Consider the following 24,624-nt stretch of genomic DNA (forward strand, 5'->3'; position numbering starts at 1 on the left):
TGAACAGGGGCGGCCCCTTTCCTAGAGCCCTTTGAGTTCTCCGGGCCAAGCGAGCCAGGACAGGTGCTCTTGGGGCGCTCCAATATCTTGGTCACAGTTTGAGAGGGGTTGGTCTGTGGGAACCTTGCTTCCCATTTGATGCAGGCTGGTGGATTCAGTCCCCTTCCCGCCCGCCCTTCTCCCTGCTGTCCCACATGACCTGCGTACGCTGAAGACAAGGGTTTTGATGCGCAGTTAGTGTCTGGTAAGGTCAGCTGGGCCTGGAGAGGACCCGTTAGAACCACATGACCAGCTCTTATGTTGCCCACGCTTGGGATTTTTATTGTGGAGCTCCCCTGGCTCGGAGTTTTTCTTAAAGCGCCAGCTCCTGGAGGCGTGGGATTCATGAGCAGCTCAGTGTTTGGTTTCAAGAGAGAAACTTCTAGCCCTGGTGGTTGCAGAGAAATAGCTTGAAAATCATGACCACTAAAGGCTCAAAAAAACAGAAAGGAAATTAAAAAATAAATAAATACCCCCACCCCCCGCCATATGTATTGTTCTGTGAAAGCTCCTGATTATCTTTAGCGCATCTTGTGATTTCTGGGAGCAGCGGGATGCTGCATGGCACATGCTGCTGCTCATCCTCTCAGGCCCGTAGATGCTGTCAGAGCTTTAAGCCGGCCGAGGGCCTGCTGCGGTTTGCCCCATGGGCTCGTTGAATGGGGGGAGGGGAGGGGGCTACTGTATCTTGGGGGCTGTGATGGTGTGCAGTGTGCAGTGGCATGGCAAGCCACGGGGCTGGCTCTCAGCTGAAATCCCTGGGGCTCTGTATGGCCCTAAGGGTCAGCCCTGAAGGTCTTGGTGAAAGCCTGAGCCCAGGGATTGAATCCCCCACCCCAGCTGAAAACCCCTTGGTTGCACTAGGTGCTCTGCTCGCCTGACTCCAAGGGCCTTTCCTCTATCACACTCCCACCCCCAAGAACAGGGCTCTGGGTTTGCCGGCCAGATCCCTCCTCAAGCTGCTGCACTTAATTCTCCATGTCCTAAAGCTGTTCTACACTGTGAAACTGCTGCTGCGTTCCACCCCAGACCTGGCTGCCAGGGCATGGTGGTGTGGGAAGGGCTTTCAGCTGCTTGCCGCGTGAACTATTTTCTAAAAAATATTTAAACCCCTAGGACCCTTCTTGCCCAGATGGCTTCTGAAAAGTCACTTTAGTCCTAATCCCGCTGAAGGAACTGGGAGCCTGAACTCTGGCTGCATTTTAATCCTCAATCTTTGACCAATTTTACTGCAAAGGCCCCAGGTCCATGGTATGGTTTAGTCACCAGCACGATTACACCCCTGAATTAAGTGCAAGAAAGCGTGGGTCTGGGGGAGAGTCTTGTCACCCTCCCCCAGACACCTACGTATAATGGTTGCATTAAATGGACGTGACTTGTCTTTTTGATGGCCCTGCACCTCGTGTGCACGTTTACACAAGGGAGGATTTTACACCCAATGAAAAGTTGTTTTACACCTACATCCCACTGCTGTCAGGGCCTGCGCAAGGTGTAGTGGTGAATTAGGCCCAAACCCCTTTACAGACAGGGTGGGCTACACAGAGAGGCTAATTCGGGGCACTGCCTGATGGAACTAGATTGATCATCATGTTAAAACCCAGCCCCAGCACAGAGGCCCAGAGAGCGTTGGCTGGGGTAATAAGGGGTTTGGGGGCCCTATAATACAGAATGCTACTGTAACACCATCCCTGGCCCTAGCAGCTCAATTCCTCTCCGGGGGTAGGCATGGACATGTTAGATTTGCATTGGTAAATGTCGGGAATCAGCGATTTACCTGCACACGCACACACCCAACCCAACAAAACAATATTGCCACTGATCATCGCAATTCCCAGGTAAGCAGAACAAGCCCCACGCTGCCTGAGAGCGGCGGATGTAGGATTGTTAACATGGCACTTGGGAAATGACAGTGGAATCTAACTAGCGAAGGCAGAGAAGTATCTGGGCCCAGTGCCAGGAGCTCAGGCAGCAGGAGCAGCCCCTAGCAGGGGATAAGGAGTCCGGGCACAAGTCCGGGTTGTGCTAGTGTGTCCAGGAAAGTCTATTCCAGAAGAAGGCACCACCCAGAAGCATAAAACACACTTTTATTGTTGTGATTCTTTGGCTGAGCCCTTTTCTAAGGGGGTCTTTGCAGGCGTGCTGCCCTGGCGCTTAGACCTGGAGACACTCAGTCCGACAGCAACAGTAACTCTCTGCTTTGGTGACGGGGGAAAAGTTCATTTCCCAGCCCCTTAGGGACCCAGACTGGGGCATCGATGCCCACGCAGGATTCAGCGGCGCGTCTGGTTCTTATTTCTGAACAGAAAAATCTCTTCATAGCACCAAACCTTACTTGAAAATTTCAAGTACTGGGGCTCCGCGCTGGTTTTGCCACACCTGATAATATCCCATAATGCCCCTGGGTGACCAAAACGCCCCTGCTCTCAGGGATTAAGTGCAAGCGGGTTTAGTGTTAAGGCTCTTTGCATAGAACAGCAGAATCCAGGGCCTCATTTTTTTCAAGAGTGACTAGAGATTTTGGGTACCACTGTTTCTGGATGCCCTCAAAGGGGGCCATGCTTTCAGAGCTTGCCCAGCACCTGCTTTCTGAAAGTCATGCCCCGTTGTGGTGCCTCACGTCGGACACCCCAGAATCTCTAGTCACGCTTGGAAAATGCGGATTCAGGGTCCTATTTGCCTCCACAGTAGGAGGGCGCTTTGGAGCAGCAACGTGAATGCGTAACGATAAGATTTAGCGCTTCGTATCTCCCAGGCACCTTGCAACCATGGCTTAACTCCAGGCAAAGTGAATCCGCAAGGTGGCTGCAAAGCAGTGGGTGCCAGTGTGTTTAATGGAGAGCCGTTGTCATGCTCCTCCTCCCTCAGAGACGAAAATGAGATCTCTCCTCGGAAGTTTTTAGGGGAGCTGGATTAAAGATTTGTGCGGCTGCTGTGCTGAAAAGTCTCCTGCAATATATACTGAAGGGGGGGAAGGCAGGTATTCAAAATCCAGGCAGCTCATTCCCACCCCAGCCCATGTGGTCGAAGGCCAGCGCCTTCCCCACTCCCCTCTAAACAGAGCACCCCTTCGTAAACGGAACATCTGCATTGACTTCAGTTAATGGGTTTAGAATCAGGACTTGATCTAAATAAAAAGTCCTCCACCCATCTAGCTTTCTTTTGCTTACACAGAGATAGGATGTCTGTGCCGAGCCTGTTTATAGCAAGGATCCTCAGGCTTGCATCACTGGGGAGCAGCCACACTAGTGGGGCAGAGGCCACACGGTTCCAGGAATGAGGTCTGCCCCAGATCTGCCTCACTTTGCATTAACCCCCCCCCGTGCTAGGTTCTTTTCTGCAACAGCAATTCCCATGTGTATCAGCAATTGCCAAAAGAACAGTATCTTTTAATAGGACAAATAAACCATGCCCCACTTACCAGTTTAGCACATAACCCTGAATCTGGCCAGCCCTGCCCTTGCAAAGAGTGATTTACCCACTACCTGTCCTGGATTTAATAATTGCAGTCTGCTTTTTATTTTGCCATACAGAGATTCTGCCTCTTGGTCCCCTCCCTTCCACTTCAGATGTTGGCAGCCTTCAAGCAATTTAAGAGCTCACTACCGCTCCTCAAAGGCTCAGCAGAATTAGGAGAGGGAAACAGCTGTATGCCTGAAAAAAAGGAAAGGGGGGGAGACAGTGTTTCCTATATATAAGGGTCTGCGGTGTAAAGCAGCTGCTAACTTTCCTTGACACGATCACAGGCAGAGAGGGACTGGCTTGAGCTGAGCTGGGAGATGTCAAATATAGGGTGGTGAAATGAATGGGGGGAGGTCATCTGTAATATAGGAAATGCCTCCCCTTCGCCTACTGTCTCCACGCCAGGCCAGGCATCATGTAACCAGAGCCAAGGTGAATTCGGGCTGAACAGCAGGGAAGCGTTGTTGCCTGCAGGGGGTCGAGGGAAGCAGGCAGGGCCAAGCACTGGAGCTCTTCCCCCATGGAAGGCCAGACTGGATCTGACCTGTGGCCCTTCTAGCCCAGTAGCCCGTGGCCAGCACCTAGGTTCTCCCTAGTTGTTGCGCTAGATGCAGGCGTGACTGGGTGACAGCATGGGGCCTGGGAGGCTGCTGCTCAGAGCGGAATGATCCCTTGGGCCTTGAAAGCGGAGATGATGCAAGAACCCATGCGAAGGCCTAACGTGACCCCCTTCTTCCTTCCCCTCCCCCTGTCCCCCACCACACACTGGCACATCCCTGGAGGGTACGGCTTTGTCTCCCTTCCCGAACTTGGTTATTTTAACCCGTCTGACACTGGGCAGTTCTGTTATTCCCTAGAGTGGTCTGCCATTGGCTAGGGACCAGGCGCTGGGCTCTCCGCCGGGTCTAGTTCCTAGGGCTCAAAACGCTCTTGCCAGAGACAGCTGCTGGCTATTTTACCTGACATCTGTCATATAGCTTGCGTGCAAAAGGCAGACGGGGGGTGGGGGCAGGAGAGAGAGGCCTGCAGCCCCGGTCGCTCTGGACTGGCTCAGAGGCAACAGGCAGAGCAGCAGAATAGCCCACAGTCATTTCCCACCTCTGTTGTCCGGTTCCCCAGGGACGGGAGTTTGAGCTTGTCTTGCCTTCAGAGAGGTTTTTCTAAATAAGGAAAAAATAAAAGTTCAAATCCCGACCGCACGACCCGCCCATTGTTCGATTCCAGTCGTCACCTATCCAGAGCCATCTGCTGTCGCACTCTGAAAAGTCATCGGCTCCATCCCTTTGCTGACTCACTCCATGAGTGGGGAGGGGGTTCCGTGTGCAACACCCGGGCGAGGCGCCAGCTAACGTTGCCACGTGGGTGGGGGGCCGCACGGTCTGGGACTCCGGCCTGGAAAAGAACCGTGCAGGCCTGAGCCTCTGGCCGCGCAGGAACCACTCAGTACAGGGCCCAGCGAGGAAGGGTTTCTGGTGGAACGGGCTGGGGTTCCCGAGCTGCATCTGGGACCGCGAGGGGAGAATTCCCGCTGTCTCCTATTGCCCCGTCCCGTAAGGCCAGTTGAACGTGCTCCCAGACAGCAGCATGTCCCTAATTAGTGTTTCGATGGGTGTCTTCCCCACCAGTCTCATAAAGAAGAGCTGAGAGATGAGTGAAGCCGGCACCGCCCGGAGCGCCGGGAGCCGCAGCAGGAGTCTGCCAAAGCGCTGGGGCTGAGATGGGTACTGGGCACGGACGTACTCCGTCAGGGCCACCTGCGCCTTCTCTTGCAAGCTCTCCACGTGGGCAGGGTCTGAGAGGCCGCAGGCATCTGCAAAAGGCAGGGGGGAGAATCATTAGCAGGGAACAGAGATTGCGCAGCTCTGGATGTCCCCACCACACCGTGCTAAGGGCTGTGCAAACGCCGACACACGGGCCCGCTCCACTTCCGAGATGCGAAGGCCGGGCAGGACTATTAGATCCTCTCCTCTGACGGTGGGTGTAACACAGGCCACCACGTGGCTCACAGGTACCCCGTATCCAACCCAGCGCCACCACTCTCTAAGGCTCTTCCGTTCCCTCCCTTGGCTACAGAAGGGCCAGAATATGTGCCTGGACTGGCAGACAGCATGGCCTAGTGGACAGAGCCCCCGTCTTGGGGTGTAAGGGACCTGGGTGTCGATTTCTGGCTCTGCCATTGGACCCGCTCAGTGACCTTGGGCAAGTCACACCCCCTCCCACGTGCCTCAGTTTCCCTATCTATGCAATGGAGATAACGATACTGCGTTTCGATGGAAAGCCCTCTATAAAGCAAGGGATTAGCACTGTAATCTGCCAGCAGGGACAAAGCTTCCTCAAATGAACACAAGAGGCTGAACCTCCCCCACTTCTGGCACAATATTGCCCTTGTGAGCAACACGGTTGCAACAATGCTCCACGGGAAGCCTTAGCGTGAGGGTGTAGATTGGTTTCAGTGTAAACCCAGGGTAGACCCGCTGCTCCCACTGCAGGCTGCATGGGCACAGGGGCACTGAGATGCCACAAACACAATCATGTAGCCGGGCAGAGCCTGCCAACCCTGCATCAGCAGCTTTCGTTTGTTCCCTGCAGCCAGTCTCCAAGTAGGAGCAATTCACCCTGCCAGCTGACGCAGAAACACAGCCGGGCTTCTATTTTATTAACCATCCAGCGGCTCATGGCAGGGGTATCTGCCTGCCCAGATATTTTAAAATCACAGCAGCACTGCCATGTTAAACGGAGGTGGAAAGGCATCAAGCCATGGCCTGCCAGTGCCCGTCTGTCACATGGCGATGGCCATCCAGTCAAGACAAGTCCTAGAACATCCTTTTCTCCTCCCCCACACCCCCCACCTTGCATCTTTGGCTACCTTGACCTTCCTGTAACGTTTCCCAATCAAATCAAATTGCTGGCTTTCTGTAGCTATCCATGCAACACTGCATTAGACGCCTGGTGCGCGCATGTCCCACTATTGCAAGCCAAACATTTTGCTGTCTGGCCCCTACGCAAATGGACTCTTATCAAAACCAAATCCAACCCTGCGGGTGCTTAATCCAACCACAAGGGGATGGCGCGAATGGGTTTTTAATACAAATGCTACAAGCCAGAAAACCCAACCCGGAGCATTTGATTTGTGAGAGAACGGAAAATTGCTTCATCTCGTTAGCTGGCAGTGGGCAGGAGAGCAAGCCGATTGGCTGACGAGCTCCAATTGGTGATTAAATTAGAACCCCACGCTGGCACATCCTTTAAAGGACCCAGCCGGTCTTTTTTTTTTCCTCCTCTCTCTCTCTTTAGGAAGGAGGAAGAGCCCGCAAGCCAGGCAGTGTTAGATAGCCAGGTTTCTCTGCTAGCCCGCCTCGGGAGCTCGGGATCCATGGGATTGTGCCTTGTTACTACTGCAGTGCATACATAGGCCAACTGGATTGCTAGCTTGGCTGGAGGTTGGAATGGCTCTTAAAGGGACATACATTTCGTGTTGTGCAGTATTAACAGATACAAGTTTTTCCATTCTTAGGGCAAAGGCTCTTTAATTTATCTTATAAAAGTTAACCAGTTCTGATTGATGGATCCGGAGCTTTAACACTACGTGCATCCCATGGAGCATCTCCCCCCGCGGGAAAGTTACCTTGCTCACAGGATGTGCCTGGGAGTCGCTACCTTTGGGCTGGAGCCTATGGGAATTAGGCACCCAAATCCCACTGAAACACAAGAGTTAGGTCCTTTTGAACGTTTTACCCCTAAATCCTGTTGAAACCCAACATGACTGAGGTTCCTAAGTGACTTAGTCGCTTTTTGGAAAATTTTACCCTGGGTGTTTGAAGCCCTTAGGTTGCTTCATAAATCCCAGGCTTCAGCGCTGTCTATTCGGTACCAGGAGATGACACCAGCAGGAAAGGCAGCAGTGCCAGGTGCACATTGTGTGACACACTGGCGCACGGACACGATCTTTAGTTGTGTCTAGTAAGCATTCACTGCAAAGGCTGCGCTCTGAAACCACCCGTACACACACACACACACACACGAGACTGCTCCTGGGGCCACCCACAACCACCAACAGCCGAGCACCCAAAGGCCTGGGCTGGGATTCCTCCAAAGGAGTCAGGCAACCAAACCCTACTGAGTGTTGGAGGAAGCAGGATAGAGAACTTCCTTAAATCCTTTGGCGAATGCCAGCTGTGCCAGCCACCAGGGCATTCCCATGACGTGCACAGCCGGGGCAAGAAATGGGCCGGGCAGCGTGTCCTGAAGGTCAGTAAATTAGGGTCACTTTGCACCAAGCTGTGGGGAGAGCTGCAACACCTACCAGAACTCCAAGAACCTACCCGCCCGCTTGCCTCCCCCCATGTGTTAATTCAGCTCGATGGACATTATTTCTATGGCGCACACCCCGTCCCCTCACCATCTTTAGCATCTTTATCCTCAACACCCCTGGGCAGTGCTACTATCCCCATTGTACAGAACCGAGGGACAAAGCCTGGCTAGCCCTAAGTGACTTGCCCATGGTCACGCAGGAAGGTCAGTGGCGGAGGAGGGAACGGAAGCCAGGTCTCGAGCACCCGAAACACTGGATCATCCTTGTTCTCTAGATATCTGTTAATTACAACTCCGTGGCTTTGCTCTAAGGTCGTACAGTGCAAAGGCTTCCTGGGGGGCCTGGGGCAAGTCACTTTGGGCCAGTGTTTTAAAGGTATTCATGGACTTGGGTGCCTAGCTGCTTTTGAAAATTTCACGAGCAGCCACTTGCACCCTTAGGTGCCTAAATACCTTTAAAAACCTGCCTCTTCATCTTTCCCTGCCTCAGTTTCCCACCTGTAAAATGGGGATACTGAGCCTTCCTTTGTCTATTTAGCCTGTGGCCTTTTGGGGGCAGGGCCTGGCTCTCACAGGGCCTGTGTCTGTGCAGCAGCCGGCCCTGAGCTCAGCTGGGGCCCGGGGCCGGGACATGGTCATGACGATTAGCATGCAGCAGCCACTCACCTGGTGTGAAGAGGGCGATGGCCTTCAGGCAGCTGTATTCAGCAGAATCCACTTGCAGCCGGTTCAGTTTTTCCACCTGATCCTGAAATATCCGGATCTGGTCCATGAAGGACACCACGCGCTCCGCGGACATGGGGGAGGCGTGGAAGCCGGCCGCGGCCAGCAGGGGGGCCATGTGCAGCGGCAGCGCCGACTGCGCGGCATTGAGGACGAACAGCTCGCTCCAGCTCAGCCGCAGCAAGGCCACCTGGTCGGAGACCGGCAGTTCCGGGAAGAAAGGGATGTTCCGGGCCCACTCCACCGTGCTGAACAGCAGCCTGGCCGCCAGCTCGCAGATGTTGTCGATGCCCATCACGCTGCCCTGCTGGGCGTACTGCGAGCCGTAGCGGGCGGTCGGGTAGGGCTCCGCCCGGAGCAGCTGGGAGATGAGTTCCGAGACCGGCTGCCCGTTGTAATACTCCCCGCTGGGCATGGCGCTTGGGCTGGTGCTGGAGTGAGTGGGCGGGATCCTGCCTCTCTGGACAGCTGGAAAGGGAGCGAGAGAAGAGATCAGATCCCACGAGGCAGCAATGTCCCATGCGGTGGCTACCACCGCGACGCAGCAGCTGGGTCTACGCTGGGGCCGACGTCCCCGTCACAGAGGCCGCAAGTGGCTACCAAACGAGATGGTTGCTGTTATAAGCATTACGGTAGCGTCTAGAGGCCCCAGCAGAGATCAGGGCCTGGCAGGCCTGGAGCGGCATGGACTTGTATCCAATCCAGGATGGGCCCTGCCTCAGAGTCCAAGCAGGCAACGGGTGGGAGGGGAAACTGAGGCATAGAGCAGGGCAGTGTCTTGCCTGCGGTCACCCAGCAGTTCCATGGCAGAGCCGGACTCCCAGAGCAATGCTCTGTCCGCTGGGCCTCATTAGAATCAGTTTGGACAGAACTGTAAACGCCTTGGGTAAGGACCGGGTTGCCAGCAGAGTGGGCGCCTAAAACCTTCAGCTCCACAGCCCAGGCCTCAGAGCTCAAAGGGTCACTCCATTAACTGGTATCAGTAGCAGGTTGTTATCCAGCCCTTGGAGAGGTACATGACGCATACCTGGCCAGTTACACACACTAGAAATATTTATCTGAAAATAAGATAAACCTCCTTAGCACCTTGGTGATATCACCCCTCCCACACTGCCTAATTACTCCTAATGAGCTGTAAACTAATGCCTAACCCCAGAGATAAGCAACTGAGCTAAGGCCTATAGCCAAGGGCATTGAATGGCTCTGGCTGACAGATGCAGGGCTGACAGGGTTAAGGGCGAGGAGCCCCCAGAGACGAACAAGGAGATCAGCTCCACCTGGGGGCTTGCAAGAGGGTTAAAGGAAACCCAGGATCAATCTGCAGATAATCTTGGCCTCTGGGACAGCTGATTTCATCTCCATTAGCAGGCAGGATTCCAAACTGCACTAAGCCCAGGTTTCTAATCTCCAAGCAGTCACGTGAAGTTTCTAATTCTTTCCCCTCCCCATTTTGCTCTATAGTGAGATGACGGCTAGCCAAGGTCATGTCTCTGCAATGGAAACATACATCTTCAGTGAACTTGTTAACCCTGGAGGTGCTCCTCTTCCTAACCGCATGCTAAGAAAGCTATTTTTCAGCTCCCGTTAGCATCCACTGTTTGCTCGGCCCCCAGTAATTAATTTATGGGCTGTTCTTGCAGCACTTAAATTAGAGCTCTAAATCATCGTAAGTGACAACAATGCTGTCCCGACTTGCCTGGAAGGAGGAAATTATGTCCTGCTCCTAATATCTCTTTCCTGTGCTATTTACATTTCTACCACCGCCTGTGGGGCAGCAAATACGCTCTGGCTAGCCGAACCACAGAGGGATCCCACCGCCCTCAATCTTTGCCCACAGCAAGGTGGAATCCGCCCAGAACAATGGTTTTGATTTTCAAGCTTGAGTACTTAAAAGTTAGGGGCCTAAATCCATACTTAGGCAGCTTAAATACTACTGCCTAGTACTTTACATGAGTAGAGCTCAAAGTGCGTCACATGGAGAAACTGAGGCACGGGGAGGGGAAAGGACTTGCCCAAGGTCACCCAGCAGACCAGTGGCAGAGTCAGGAAGAGAGAACCTAGATCTCCTGAGTCCCAGCCCAGTGCGCACTGAGCGAATCCCACTGGGCTCAGCGGAGCACCGTCACAAACCAGGATGTTTGTCTAAGCATCCAACTTTACACAGCTAAGTGGCAAGTGCTGGACCCTTTCTAGTGGGAATAGCCTGGGGAGTCTTGTCATGAGCATCAAGAATGGACTTCGGTCCCACAAAAGTAGCTGAAACTCCCCCACCCCCAACTTCCAGCCCGGGGAGATCCAAGCATTTGAAGCTTGCAAGACAGGCCAGCATGGGCACTTCACTCACCCGTCCAGTTGTTGGGTCAGATCCCCGGAGGGGCCACACCCATTTACACCGGCAGAGGATCTGTCCTGTGGCCCCGATTCACGTAAGCAGGGTAAATGACTCAAGCGTGCGTGTAAGTGTTTTGCTAACTCGGGGCCTAAATCTGTTACCTTGAGCACAGCCTGAAATCTACTGAGTGTCCCTGCACACGGGGGCCCGGCACACGGCTGCTCTCGCAATGTTAACAGATATCACGCATGTGACTTTACTGGCAAGCACGGAGCCTTAAGTCATGACAGACAACACGCGCCTTGTCTCCAAGCCTTTTGCCTACGCTGACAACCCACAGACATGGGGAGGGAAGGGATGCCGTGGGAAAGGAAAGCGAGCACAAGCAGTTGCGTTAGGCAGGAGGTGTGAATTTCATGGGGGCCTGGCACCTCTGAAAATCAGATGTAATGGGTTCCCTCCGGATTTATGCCAGCTGGGAATCTGGCCAGCAGAGGCACCCAACCTTACTGAATGCCAGCAGAAACATGGCTCTGAGCATCGAAGAGCTTCAGTAGAGGAGCGAAGAATTTCTTGTTCCTCTCGTTCTAGTCCCAGCAGCCCCTGGCCTGCTGGGAGACCTTGGGGATGTCACTGCCCCGCTCTGTGCCTCGGTTTCCCCATTTCACAGAGGGGGTGAATGATCCTGACCTCCCACGTAAAGCACTTTGATGTCCAGAGATGAAAAGTGCTAGAGAAGAAGTAGAGACTATTAAATACAAATACCGCCTGACATCAAGCAAAGAGCGAGTGGTGAATTTAAAACTCACGTCTCCTTTGTCTGCTAAACTCTGTTCATGCTGTTACCTGTCCTTCCCCCACCCTGCCTCTCATCACATCCTCTCTGACACCTCATGCCCCAGCCTTGCACCTTGTGGTCTGACGCCAAGACAAATTGGGTGTGAAATGCCACTGAGGAACATCCATAGTGTTTAACTAGCATTTCGCTGGCGTCAATGGCACAAGGAGCAGGGTGGCTGGGGAATCTGGGATAGGGCCTGTGGTCTTCGTTGGTTTGTACGGCACCTCCCACAATAGAGCTTTGATCCCTGATGGGAGTTCGCACTTGCCACTCTAAGTAGGTCTCTAGTGTCCTAGGTTCCCCTTGTGCAACTCACTCTGCCAGCACCTACGCTCAAAACCCATGTCAGCTCGTCCCAGCACGACTGTTTCTGGTCAGTCCCTTCCCAAGCAACCCCCAAGGCCCTAGTGAAACCTTGCAGCTAGCCACCCTGCCCGGCCAGCTCTGCTCTCAGACCTCATGGAGCAACAATGGCAGAGCCCCTCTGAAAAATCAGGCCACCTGGGTCTCAAGTCGAGCACCCTGAATGAGTGGCCACTTCTGAAAACTCTGGCCTGAACTTTTTTGTTCAAATGAAGATTGCGAACCTAGGAATGGCCAGACTGGATCAGACCCATGGTCCATTTCGTCCAGTAGCTTCCGACAATGGCCAAAACAAGCTGCTTCAAAGGAAGGCACAAGAACCCCTGCAGTGGACAGTTATGGGATAATCTGGGGAAATTCCTTCCTGACCTCCGTTGGTTTCTGCCCTGAAGCATGAGGATTTATAGCCACTCCAAAGCTCTTGGTTATTTTTAAGCCTTCCTATAACACCTTTGGATATTCTCATTCTCCACAGAATGTTCTGTCTCAGTTAAAAACCACTCGGCTCCATTCTGAGCATCAGCGCTATCTTATGGCAATGAGTGCCACCAGCCAATGGCGTGTTGTGGGAAAGGGTTTGCTAAGCTTGCCACTGACTGGCTCCTTGACTGCGCATGAAGACACAGCAGAGGAGTTCCTGATCGAAGCGGGGCCCCTGTGTTAAGGGGAGGAGAGAGGGTGCTGAGCCACGAGGATTCCTCTGCTTTCCAGCTCTGTAAAGTTGGGAAACGGACTCAAGAAATGCTTAAAAATGTTCTGGGTTCCACTCTCAATGCAACACAATGCCCAAGATAAAGCGAACAGCCGCCAACGCCATCTGCTGTGCCATACACGCACCCCCCCGCCCTGATACACTGCCACAGAAATTTGCATAACTGAGTCAATATTGGAACTGCAAAGGATTATTCTAAGTTTGTCTTGGTTTCCATCTGCGACCTTTAAAGCTGCTAGGTCAGGCGGTCTGGTACAAGGCTCCAGGTGAGTCACCGAATCTAGCCAAGGCTTTGGCTTTCCAAACACACACCACCTGTCAGACTGGTACGCGATCCGCCCAAGGGCAGACTGAAATAGCAGAAATGGCTTTGTATTCTGCCCGGAGACGGGGATTTCACTGTGAGAATAATGGCTGCTCCCAGATACCACAATCAGCCCAGGGATTTCCTGGCCAGTTCGCTCCACAAGACCTTGTGGTAAGGGCCTGATCCTCAACTGTGTTTCCTTGGTGCGATTCCGCTGACTTCAAAGGAGTCTTGCTGGCATCAAACCAGCAGAAAGGTATTCGCTCAGTCTCTCCAACTGCAGTCCCTGGCATGTAACCAAAGATACATGGGGGGCAAAATCCTCAACTGGTATAAATTGTAGAGGGTGGAATGTAACTTACTAAAAGAAGCAACCGGGAGTTCCTGACTCCCCTAACCCATCCACCCCCAGGGCTGGTTTTAACGCAGATTAAAAAGCTAACCCTATTTCCCAGAGGCCCCAGTTCTGCTCCCGCCGGCACAAAGCAGGAGGCATTCCACTGCACCCATGTGAAGCTGGGGCAAGAGAGAGGAGATCAGGCCTGGAGTTTCTAATCCTCCCTAGAACATGTCCAGTCACATCTTGGGGAAGCGCTTGGGATTTACAGGCCATTTGGCTGGGCCTCAGCTTTGGGATCTGATCCAGCAACAATCTCCTCTGCTGTAGCATTTACTCACCTGGTTTTCTAGGCAGCTGGTGAGCAGCGTTTACTAGTTCTAAAAGCCAAACAAAAGGAAAATCTGCAGCCACTCTGTCCGAGGCAGGGCATGGTGCATTTTGAGGGGATCGTTCCCTCACCCCCTTCTCAAGAGGCACTGGCTCGGATTGCGACCCCGTCAGAGCTCTGGAGGCTCAGCTCCTGTGGGGGCTAAGGGTGGGAATTTATACCACCTTTGCACCTCCTAGGTTGTGGGGATGCTGGGATCCTTTTGAAAACTCGCTCAAACTAGAGCAGCCCCGGGCACTGCTCTGACGGTTGCCCTGGCTCCAATGGTCCCGGCCTAGAGGCCAGAATAGCTGGATTGCAGAGTGCCTGCTCCTTCCTGGAACATGCCCGTAGGCTGGGGGCTGCTGTGGGCTGGTCCTACCCCAGCAGGCAATCCCCTTTGTGGCAGGGGTAGCCCCGGTCGGGGAGGTGTGGCTGATTCCTAGCCCCTTCATGACATTGGAGGAGTTTAGTTTAGTTGCTGGGAGCAGCCAGTGTTTAAAAATACTGGGGGAGGTTTTCAAAGGCAGAGACAAGCATTAGGCACTCAAATCCCACGGATGTCCACTGGGAGTTGGGCACTTAGCTGCCCTCTGTGCTTTGAAAACAACCCATCCGGGAGGCATGTAACTGACCGCCCATGGTGCTGGTCCATGCAGAAGATGGCTGGAATTTTCAAAGGGCCCTATTGACTGTCTGGTCTCCCCTGGAACTTCAGTGGGTTTTGGAAGCCTAAAGCCTCGATAAAATCCCAGCCAATAGTTCCGGCACAGTCACGTCTCCATGCTGGTTAACTACCAGCCTGCCTCCTTGTTTCCAAGCAACAGCAGTTCAAGAACTGGCATTCCAGCTGGTCCGGAGCAGCGCTCTCACTCATGCCCCTAGGGCCTGGCTTTCCAGAGAGCTCGGTTTCCACTAGGCATCAACCCAAGCGGCTGGGTTTTCAAGAATGCTCACTGGCTGCGGAGGTCTCTTGGAAATCTGGCCAGCAGCGTCACAATGGGAGCCGCTGGGGGCTGAGACCTCTCGCAAATCTGGGCCTCATTACGATGCCAAAATGGGAGCCGAGCTCTTCTGAAAAGCCGGCCCCAAGAGCCCAAAGGTACGTGGATCCTGTAGCACCAATGCACGTTGGGAAGGACAGACCTAGATATACTCTGCCCGGATTCTCACAGGGCCTTTTCATTGGCCACAGCTTATCGGCATAAGATAGAGCAGCTCAGAGGTTGCTCTAAGTTGCATCCCCTTGCTCTGGTCTCTAGGGGTACAGCCACCCTGCAGCTGGGAGCGAGCCAGGTCAACAGGCTGAGCAGCCCAGCTCCGGCCCCAGGGCTCACAGGCAGGCTCGTACTCTAGCAGCCACCCATGCGGCAACGTCCAGGCTGCATGTCTATCTACCCCCGGGGACACGTGCCAACTGGGCATCAGCGTGGCACCGCTCCATCCCACGCCCCCTGCGGCCCTGTTTGCGTGGGAGGCAGTCGACACAGGAGCCAGCTACACCTCTCACACGCACTGGGGAATGCTCGGCTGGCTAGCGAGTGCCAGAGTCCACCATTCGCGGAAGGGTTTTCTGGCGGAACGGCGGGCCACGTTACCTTCTTTCCTCATGCCCACACGGAAGCACTTCTTCAGGCGGCAGAACTGGCACTGGTTGCGGTGATGCTGGTCAATCTGACAGTCTCGGCTCGACCTGTGTGCAAATCAGACAACACCACGCCATTGCATGGGGGCAGGAAAGCGCCGGCCCGAGAGGGGAAGTGTGTTTTCTGAGTTAAGTACTGGGGAGGAGAGAAGGAGGAGAGGACACGAGACGAGGGTTCAACTCACAGACTCCTTTGTGGGACCTCGGGCTGGTCACATTATCCCTCTGTGCCTCAGTTTCCCTGTCCAATGGAGAGAAGAGTGCCCTGCCACACCGGGGAGGGGCCTGGGAGGCTAAATACATTAGAGATTTGGAAAGGCCCAGATACTCCAGGAATGGGAGCCTGAGGAGTACTTTAGAGAGACAGACTGGGCAGAGCGTTGCGTTGTATTAGTGCTGGGCCTAGAGGCCTCAACAGAACCCGGGACTCCGTTGCACCAGGCACTGCACACTTTGCCTTGCTGTCCGTGACCCTGCTTCGCCAAACAGCTCTCCTGGGGAACAAGAGCTGCCCCCAGTTGCTGCGACCCCTGGATGAACGTCACCCCCAGGCAGAGGCCCAGCACTCGGCCTAGACCCCCCTGAAGCAAAGTATTTTAATTCAGGATGGCGCTGCCCAGCACGGGGCTATGCATAAGCACTCAAGTGCTTTCCCAGAATCGGGGCCCGAGGGCTAGTCTGTGGGCTGGCCCATCTGCACAGGGTGAACTATGCCCAGGATCCACTGCTGAGGAAAGGGTCTAGTCCCCACCCTGCAAGAGCTGCTCTCCCACACTGCTCTGCCTTCCCAGCACTAAGGAGGGGGCAGCGGTGTTTAAACTGAAAACAGCTGAGCCAGCCTTCCTTTTGTTCCCAGCCCCTTTCACCAGGAGCTTGAAGAATTCCAACTATTTCCTATGAGAACATTTCAGCCCTTTCCAGGCAGCCGAGGGGAAGGGGTCACTTCTCTTCCCAGTGCACACAACTCATTTACCTGCCCTGCTAAGTAAACAGCAGCAGGGCGGGAATAATCCCAGCCCCATTAAAGCGTGTTGATTGCTTTCCCAGGTACTAAGCACTTACAGATTTACTTCCATGGGTCTCATGTTCAGCTCTGCCTAAGGCCTTGTCGACATGGGCCATTTGCCTGGCTTCACGGGGGGCAAACCTCTAGGGTAGGCAGGGTAAAATCATTATCTGCCCCCGTGCAATTGTGACTCCACTTTGGAGAAGGGGCTAATGCTGAAGGCACAATGCCAACCCCTCTGAAGTCGGCGGCAAAAGTCTCCAGGCCAGATCCTGAACTGCTGGCGCCCCACTGAAATCAGTGCAGAGCCAGTTCACGATCTGGCCCCCCCACGCCGTCTTCAGCGGGGGCCCACCACCGCAAACACCACATCTACACCAGCGCTGCTAGACTGAAAAACGGGCACGTCCCATGGAGACCAGGCCTGGGTGACAAAAGCTAAGAGTCAGCAGTTCACCCGCCTGCTGCTGCCCCCCCACCCCCCCCGTTTACCCAGCTTGCTGCAGAATCAGTACCCCCAAACCAGCTAGTCTCTGGGGGACGACCAGTGCTTGCCCGTTCCCCCTCTGCTCCTTTGAAATGGACCGAGCGTGGCATTAGACAACACACTGCCCCTCTGCTAGTGTTCCTGGTAGAGGGGGTGGCACCCAATATTTGGTAGGCTCTGCAAACGCCTGGTCCCTGCCCCCAAGAGCTTCCAGCATAAGCAGACAGAGAACGAAATGAAACACATGAGCAACAGGGGACTGGCTTCTGGGTCGTTTAGCAGATGGACTGTGCAGACCCAGGGCGATCCTCAGCTGGCGTGACTCCGTCTAACTCCACTGGCTTCAAGACAGCTGTGTGTCTTGCACCAGTTGAGGATCTGGGCCTGAGGGAGCTTTGAGGGGAAGGTCACCTGGGGTGGCGGGGGATGAATGGTGGAAAGAGTGTCTGGGTAAGGGAGGGGACGCAAGGAAGAGGAAGAGTGAAGGATGGGGAGCGGGGAGGGGCGGGGGGGGGGGAACGGATAGCTCAGTGCTTTGAGCATTGGCCTGCTAAACCCAGGGTTGTGAGTTCAATCCTTGAGGGGGCCATTTAGGGATCTGGGGCAAAAATTGGGGATTGGTCCTGCTTTGAGCAGGGGGTTGGACTAGATGACCTCCTAAGGTCCCTTCCAACCCTGATATTCTATGATTCTATGATCTGAGGAGGGATGAGAGAAGGCTCAGTGGAGAACCGTGCAGAGCCAGGAGTAACAATGCTTTCAAGCACTATGGGCCCAATCGTGAGCCTCTTTCTGCAGCTAGGAGTAGGCCCATGACAGTCACCGTGCTCGAGCGAGGGTAAGGGTCTCCCAACCCAGCCCACAGCTTCCAAACCCACCCAGATGCTTTCCGGCAGCCGTGATCGATTTTACAGACTGTACGGAGAGGTAAGTGACTCGGCAGGGACGCTCTGATAGTGAAGGGCGGTTGAGGCAGAGCAGAGGTGGGGAACCAAGCTACCAGCCCTGGTCCTGTCTTCACAGGCTCTTCTCCTGGCCCAGCACATGTTCAAACAAGGATGAGAGAGAGAAAACGTATCCCCATCCTCGCCACTTTGGGCCTTGCATTTTGGATCAATGCCAGACAAGATGTGAATAGGAAAAACCAGCACAGAAGTAAATAGACAGGACCCATAACTAACCGCCCCCGCTGCTCTGATCAGAAGTGATTAAAAACAATGGTAAATACTAATAATTCAGGGGTCCTAAGCCCCATGACAGCCTTCAGTCCCGATTCTGAAAAGCGTCTAAGCCTGCTATGAAATTCTATTGACTCCAAGGAGACTTGCACACATTAAGTGTTTTGATGTATAGGGATAAGCAGATTCACATGCTTAAAGTTAAGCACATGCTCAAGTGTTATGCCGAACTCCTCTTCCTGGCTTTGATTCAGCAAAATGTAGCATCCCGTGTCTCTTGAGCGCTGCGGCCCTTTTCTGTGTGCTCAAACCCCGTTTGCCATCACATTCATGGTATGAGAAGCATGTTCTCATAGTCAGAGATGTGAAGCAATGGATGTTAGGGGTCAAAAAACAGGGTTTTGTTCTCCGAAGAGCGAAGGCTATCCGGAGAGTCTCTCCAGGATCCAAATCCAGCACACACATGGCAGTCAGCTAGAACAGAAGCTGCATTGCCCCGGTGTCTGGAATCGTGGGCCTTCGTCAGCCAGAGATGTTTACTGCCCAGCTCACTACTTAACGCAATGTGCTGTTTTATTTAAGAGATGTAAATGGCGGGGTGGGAAGGAGGCTTTAACGTACTCCCAAAATCTGATCCTGTGCATTTAGGATGAGTTCCCGCCCCAGTTCTCAAATAATTTTGCACATTGCTACCTCGAGCTTTGTTCCTGCGTAAGTAGGACATGGCAGTCGCCCCTTTGGGGCATGATTTTCATAAGGGCTCTGCTCCCATTTAGGCAGTAAAATAAGCAACCAAATTTTCTAAGATGCTCGGCGCACTGGGTGCAGAGGACTTTTGAACAAAAATGGCTGGAAGTGTCACAACAAGAGCAGCTGGGTGCTGAGCCCTTTGGAAAATCTGCCCCCACTGTGGGCGCTGAATGTTTGAGAATTTTCCCCTTCGTTTGTCAAGAGGGACGAGGGATAGACCTGAGGATGGAATAAAAGCATGCAAATGAAGCAGAGGATTGGTTCAGACTTTATATTTGCAAGGGGACCACTAGTAAAATAATGCATGATCAAGTGAAAGGCTGGGGGGGAATGTAAACCATGCACGGTGGCCAGTCAACCTGCAAAGAAATCCCACCCGTTGCAGGCATGAGTGAAAGCATTTGGTTATACCTTGGAATCCTGACACGAATATCCTAATTTTTACATGACTCCAGAGAAGAGCCATGTACGATTCGACAACTGTTCATACTGGAATTAATTTACCCTGAACCTCACCACTGTGTTTAACACATTTAAAATGTGTTGCTGATCAAAAGTTATTCTAGTGGAGAAGCGATAAATCTAAACATCAGATGACATCTTCACCCCAGGGCTCCGGGTTACAGCGGTTTGGGCTGGAGCATGAGAAACTGTTTGTATCACAAATTCTTCTGTAAAGAGGGCCAGAAATTCACTACAGACAAACCGGGCTATGATTAGTGCTTTTGGTCCAATTCCATTCAGACAGCCCAGGCCAAAACCTGAGCTTCATAGAGCGAAACTGACCTCTACCAGCTGAGAATCCAGGCCTTGAGTTACAGTAAGGGCCAAAAAATATATTTTTTAAAAAGGAAATCACTTTTTATGTTATTTTAAAACTTAAATAGTTGTATTTAAAGCCAAGAGTTCTTAGCAAGTTCTCCTAGACACACTGTAGCTATACAGGAAAATGTGAGAACATAGGAGGTGTGTATGGTGCAAATTATGTAATTAGGACAGGTCATTATTTAGTATAAGAACTAAACTGCATTCAGCTCAGTTTTTAAAATTCAAATTAGAGCAATTTTGGCTTGATGTCGCTGTGAATCCTTTAAGGAAGCCCACTACAGGACTGCCTGAGGAAAGCATTGCCTATGTCCTCACTTAGGAACTGCGTACTAAGAAACTATGTTTTTATTTCATCCTACATTCCTCTGAGCGCAAAGCGAATACGCTCACCCCTGAATACATGCTCTGACCAAAGAGGTGAAAAAATACATTTACAGACGTGAAGGTCTAGCCGGAACGATGTGCTACTTTTCTCAATACATTTGTACCTAACTACTAAGCAACAACAGACATCTATCTTCTTTCTTTGCAAAAACAAACATTCTTTGCATTTGTCGTTTGTCCCCTCTGTAATTCAGAATGCTGGTACTTTCAGTAGGATACATATATCCAGTCTTCAAGTAACAAGAATACCTAGCTCTTGAATCTAGTGCTTTTCACCAGTAGATCTCAAAGCACTTTACAAAGTAGGTAAGCATCATTATCACGATTTGGGGAAACAGGGGCACAGGATGGTGATATAGCAAAGGTTCACTGAATGTGTTGTGCCCACAGGCCCAGAATTCATAGCGGTGGCAACATACAGAAGGTTTTTAGGATATCGCAACCTTTCAAAACGCAAAGTGCAGGGGACAAAAAACATTGCACAAAGTTTAACACCTGCAGGATTAATTTCATGCACACAAGGTTCATAAGGTCAGTTTCACATGGCAGTATTTCTGCTGTTAAGAACTGAGGATAAAGAGGAAATCAAGCTCACCCCCACATAAGAGGAGATACGGAACAGGACATAGGGGAGTTTGAATCTGGGCCAGGCGAACTGAGAGCAGAGTGAAAAGGAGTACTTGTGGCACCTTAAAGACTAACCAATTTAGTCTCTAAGGTGCCACAAGTCCTCCTTTTCTTTTGCGAATACAGACTAACACGGCTGCTACTCTGAAACCTGAGAGCAGAGTGGGTCAGAAACTGCAAGATAAATACAGCAGCAAAACTTGCTCTTTGATCAGGTTTGAGTCTCATGTCTTCCACCATGACCAGGGCTGTGAATGATTATTTCTGTTAACATAGGCACTCAGATACAAAACTGAGGAAATCATTTGTGTACCCAGGCTGGTTCGTAGCCAATCTTATGGAATCTACTGGTTTGGCAAGTACCGTTATGCAAAATTTGATTTGCAAGAACGCCTAGGTCTTGTTACAGTACCATACATGCATGTGAACCTAGATCTTCCTTGTGTTTACTTCTCTGCCTTGAAAAATATTTTTCTTCTAAGAGGGGTCAAGGCCACTGACCAGTTACGGCACCCCTATTGATTTTAAGAGTTACTCCTGATCTGCACCAGAGCGAGAGGAGAATTGAGCTCCGTAACACATTAGGATTTGTGCTTTTGGTTCCAATTAGTCGCCACAACAAGTTTTTTAAAAGGCTGCTCTCTGCTGAGGCGCTGGGGAACATAATGATTCATAACAACAACGGCTGCACGTTCGCAGAGAACCCTACAGCCATGAATTAATTAGCTGCCACACTGGCTGGAGAGGGGAAATCTAACCACAAGGAAGAGCCTGCAACGGCACCCCGCACCGTGTGTCATCACCGGCGCTGGTTCAAGGGACCACATGAGAGGCCAGGAACAGGACCCATTTTGCACTGGGGTAAATGGCTGCACAAGGGGCAGGCCTGGGGCAAGGGAGGTTGTTGGAATCTCCCTCATTGCCTAACCTGCTCTTAAAACCCCCGAACACCTGTCAGGGACAGGGTCTAGATAGTACTTAGCAGGGCAGGGACTGCACTAGATGACCTCTCGAGGTCCCTTCCAGGCCTACGATTCTCTGATTCTAGCAGTCGAATCCAAGCAGGCCCCAGGCAGGCATCCAGGTGAGCCCCTACCTGCAGGTGTAACTCAGGTTCCTCCGGATGCTCCGCTTAAAGAAGCTCTTGCAGCCCTCGCAGGTGAAGACCCCGTAGTGCTTCCCGCTGGACTTGTCCCCGCACACGGTGCAGTCCACCTGGATGCCCGGCTTGTCCTCGTCCCCGTGCTCCTGGTCGCTCACCCCACCTTGGGGCGACACCGAGTCCTCTTCGGAGGTCCTGGGGTAACCCTTGTCCACCCCGTTGGTGTCTCCGTTCGGGTCTCCCCAGCCTCCAGCCACCATGGCCATATCTCCGTGGGGCAGCCCGAGGAAACAGCGACGCCTTCCAATGGGAAAAACAAATCAGCGGGGCGGGGGGGGGGGAGGAATAGAGCTAAAACGAGCGAGTTACTGGTTATTTGGCGCAGGGGGGGTAACTCCGGCCTGGTCTAGCCGCCCGGCTCCGGGCTGTGACCCTCAACCCGCCCCGTTAGTCCGTGGGGCTGCGCTGGGGCAGGAGGGCTGAAAATTCCAGAGACGCAGGCTGGGCCCGAGCCCCTTTACTCTGCCCCCCAAGCCGAGCTCAGCCAGCCCCACCTGGGGAGCAGCCGGCGCCGGAAAAACAAGTCCAACAAGTTTTGGCCAGCCAGGGGCGGGTGCGCGGGGGCTCGCCAGGCGCAGGTCCGGGCGGCGCGCAGGGCAGCGCACAGGGCAGCGCGCAGAGGGCGGCTAAGGGCGCATCCCCCCGCCGGCCCCGGGGCACGGGCGAGCCGACGCGCCGCTGCCCCGGCCGGAGTCTTCGCCAGAAGCCGAGCGCCCCGCGGAGCCGGGTCCCCGCAGGGCTGGGGCGCGCCCGCCCCCCCGCGATCGGCCCCTACGCGGCCCCCCGCCGCCGGTGCTGCGTCCACATCGCGGGTGGCGCGGCCGGCAACCCCCGCTCCGCCGCCTGCTGCTGCGGGGCTGGAGCCACCGGGCCCCTCCGCCAGCCTCCCCGAAGAGCAGGGCTCAGCCGCCGCGATGCTCCTCCTCCCCGGCGGTCCTCCTCCCCTTCCGCTGCCTCCTCGGGACCGCCCCCGGCCGGCCCCTTCCCGCCCCCGGCTGCCCTTCGTCCTCCTCTTCCCCTTCCCTAGCACCGGGCCGCCCGCCCCCTTCCTTCTCTTCCCCCCACCTGCCTGCCTCCTTCCCCCCTTCGTCCTCCTCTTCCCCTTCCCTCCCTAGCACCGGCCGCCTCCCTCCTTCCCCCCTTCATCCTTCTCTTCTCCCTTCATCCTTCCGCCTTCCCCCCTTCGTCCTCCTCTTCCCCTTCCCTCCTTCCCTAGCACCGGCTGCCTCCCTCCTTCCCCCCTTCATCCTTCTCTTCTCCCTTCCTCCCTCCCCCCTTTGTCCTACTCTTCTCCTTCCCTCCCTAGCACTGGCCGCCTCCCTCCCCCCTTCATCCTTCTCTTCCCCCCACCCGCCTCCCTCTCCCCTTCCTTGTCCTCTTCTCCTTCCTTCCCTAGCACCAGGCCACCCATCCACCTCCCTCCTTCCATCTCTTCCCTCCTTTCACCCACCCGCCTCCTTCCCCCCTTCATCCTCCTCTTCCCCTTTCCCATCTTCCACCCACCCGCCTCCCTCCCTCCTTCCCTAGCACCAGCCCACCTCCCTCCCTCCTTCCCCCTCATCCTTCTCTTCCCCCTTCCCTCCTTCCACCCCTCACCTCCCTCCTTCCCTAGCACCGGCCCACCTCCTTCCCCCTCATCCTTCTCTTCCCCCTTCCCTCCTTCCACCCCTCACCTCCCTCCCCCCCTCCTTCCCTAGCACCCCCCATCTCCCTCCCTCTTTTCCCCCTTTGTCCTCCTCTTCCCTCCCCAGCACCCTCCCATCTCCCTCCCTCCCCTCTTCTTTCCCCCTTTGTCCTCCTCTTCTCCTTCCCCCTTCCCTAGCACCAGCCCACCTCCCTCCTTCATCCTTCTCTTCCCCCTTCCCTCCTTCCACCCACCCCCCCTTCCCTAGCACCCACCCTCTCCCTCCCTCCTTTTCCCCCTTCCCTCGCACCTGCCTGACTCCCTCCCTCCCACTTTGCCCTTCTCTTCCCCCTTCCCTTACACCCGTCTCCCTCCCCCTTCATCCTTTCCTAACACCCACCCACCTCCCTCCCTCTTCGTCCTTCTCTTCCACCTTCCTTGGAACCCACCTCTCCCTTCCTTCCTTCCTCCCTCTCCCCTTTATCCTTCTCTTCCCCTTCCCGTCTTCCCTAGCACCTCCACCAAGTCTCTCTTAGGGTTTGGGGCCTGCCCCAAGGGGAGCCAGCACCCGAGGGCAGGAGGAGATATTGGAGTCCCAGGCTCTGAGAGGAAGCAGTGGATCCCCCGGTGCCAGGCGCACACCCCTGCCCTAGTGCCAGGCACATGCCCCTGCCCCAGATCTAACAGCTGCCTCTGGAGTCTCTGGGGACTGGCCCCAGCCCAGTGACCAGGGCAGGCGCTGCGGACCTTTGTCAGCTTGGCCCAGGGCAGCCACCCCGCAGCTTCCCCTCTGCACTAGGTTTCTCTTCCAGGAGCCCTTCTGCCTGCCCCCTGGGCTCACCCCAGGCTCCACCAGCTGCCACTGCACTCCTCACCCTCAGGCCCCTGCTCCCCATGGGGCCCCTTGCCCTCCCGGCCCTGCGCTCCCCACTCAGGGTCCCTTCCCCTGCAGTGTGTGATATGAACGTGCACAGCTGCTCTCCAGAGCTTGCTTTGCAATCCCCTGCGTTTCAGTTTCCCTGCCAGTCAGCAGCCCCTCTGCTTGCCCGGCTGCTGGCAGTCCTGTTTGCTTTCCCAGCCGTCCCCGCCAGATAACAGGAGCCATTTACAGCATCTCCAGTCTGCTTCCCAGTGGGCCT

The 24,624-nt window shown here is 54.2% G+C and overlaps 1 protein-coding gene across 7 annotated transcripts; it reads right to left on the bottom strand.

Annotated features, from left to right (window-relative positions):
- Window positions 1-2,105: 2,105 nt before the first annotated feature.
- On the bottom strand, window positions 2,106-22,800 carry NR2F6 (nuclear receptor subfamily 2 group F member 6). 7 transcript variants are annotated; one of them, XM_073324531.1, is made up of 7 exons: window positions 21,796-22,800; window positions 15,393-15,487; window positions 13,766-13,804; window positions 8,476-9,000; window positions 5,239-5,308; window positions 4,597-4,658; window positions 2,106-3,690 (listed from the first exon to the last, which is right to left on the bottom strand). In XM_073324531.1, the coding sequence occupies exons 1-7, from the start codon at window positions 22,065-22,067 to the stop codon at window positions 3,602-3,604; spliced, it is 1,152 nt and encodes a 383-aa protein (XP_073180632.1). In that variant the 5' UTR covers window positions 22,068-22,800; the 3' UTR covers window positions 2,106-3,601. The 7 variants fall into 7 exon arrangements, 6 of the variants coding, with proteins under 6 accessions (XP_073180632.1, XP_073180630.1, XP_073180627.1 ...); XM_073324529.1 differs by having other exon boundaries at window positions 5,121-5,308; XM_073324526.1 differs by having other exon boundaries at window positions 4,458-4,658; window positions 5,121-5,308.
- Window positions 22,801-24,624: the final 1,824 nt, after the last annotated feature.

Source organism: Lepidochelys kempii, chromosome 25, assembly GCF_965140265.1.
Source record: "Lepidochelys kempii isolate rLepKem1 chromosome 25, rLepKem1.hap2, whole genome shotgun sequence".
NCBI lineage: Eukaryota > Metazoa > Chordata > Testudines > Cheloniidae > Lepidochelys > Lepidochelys kempii.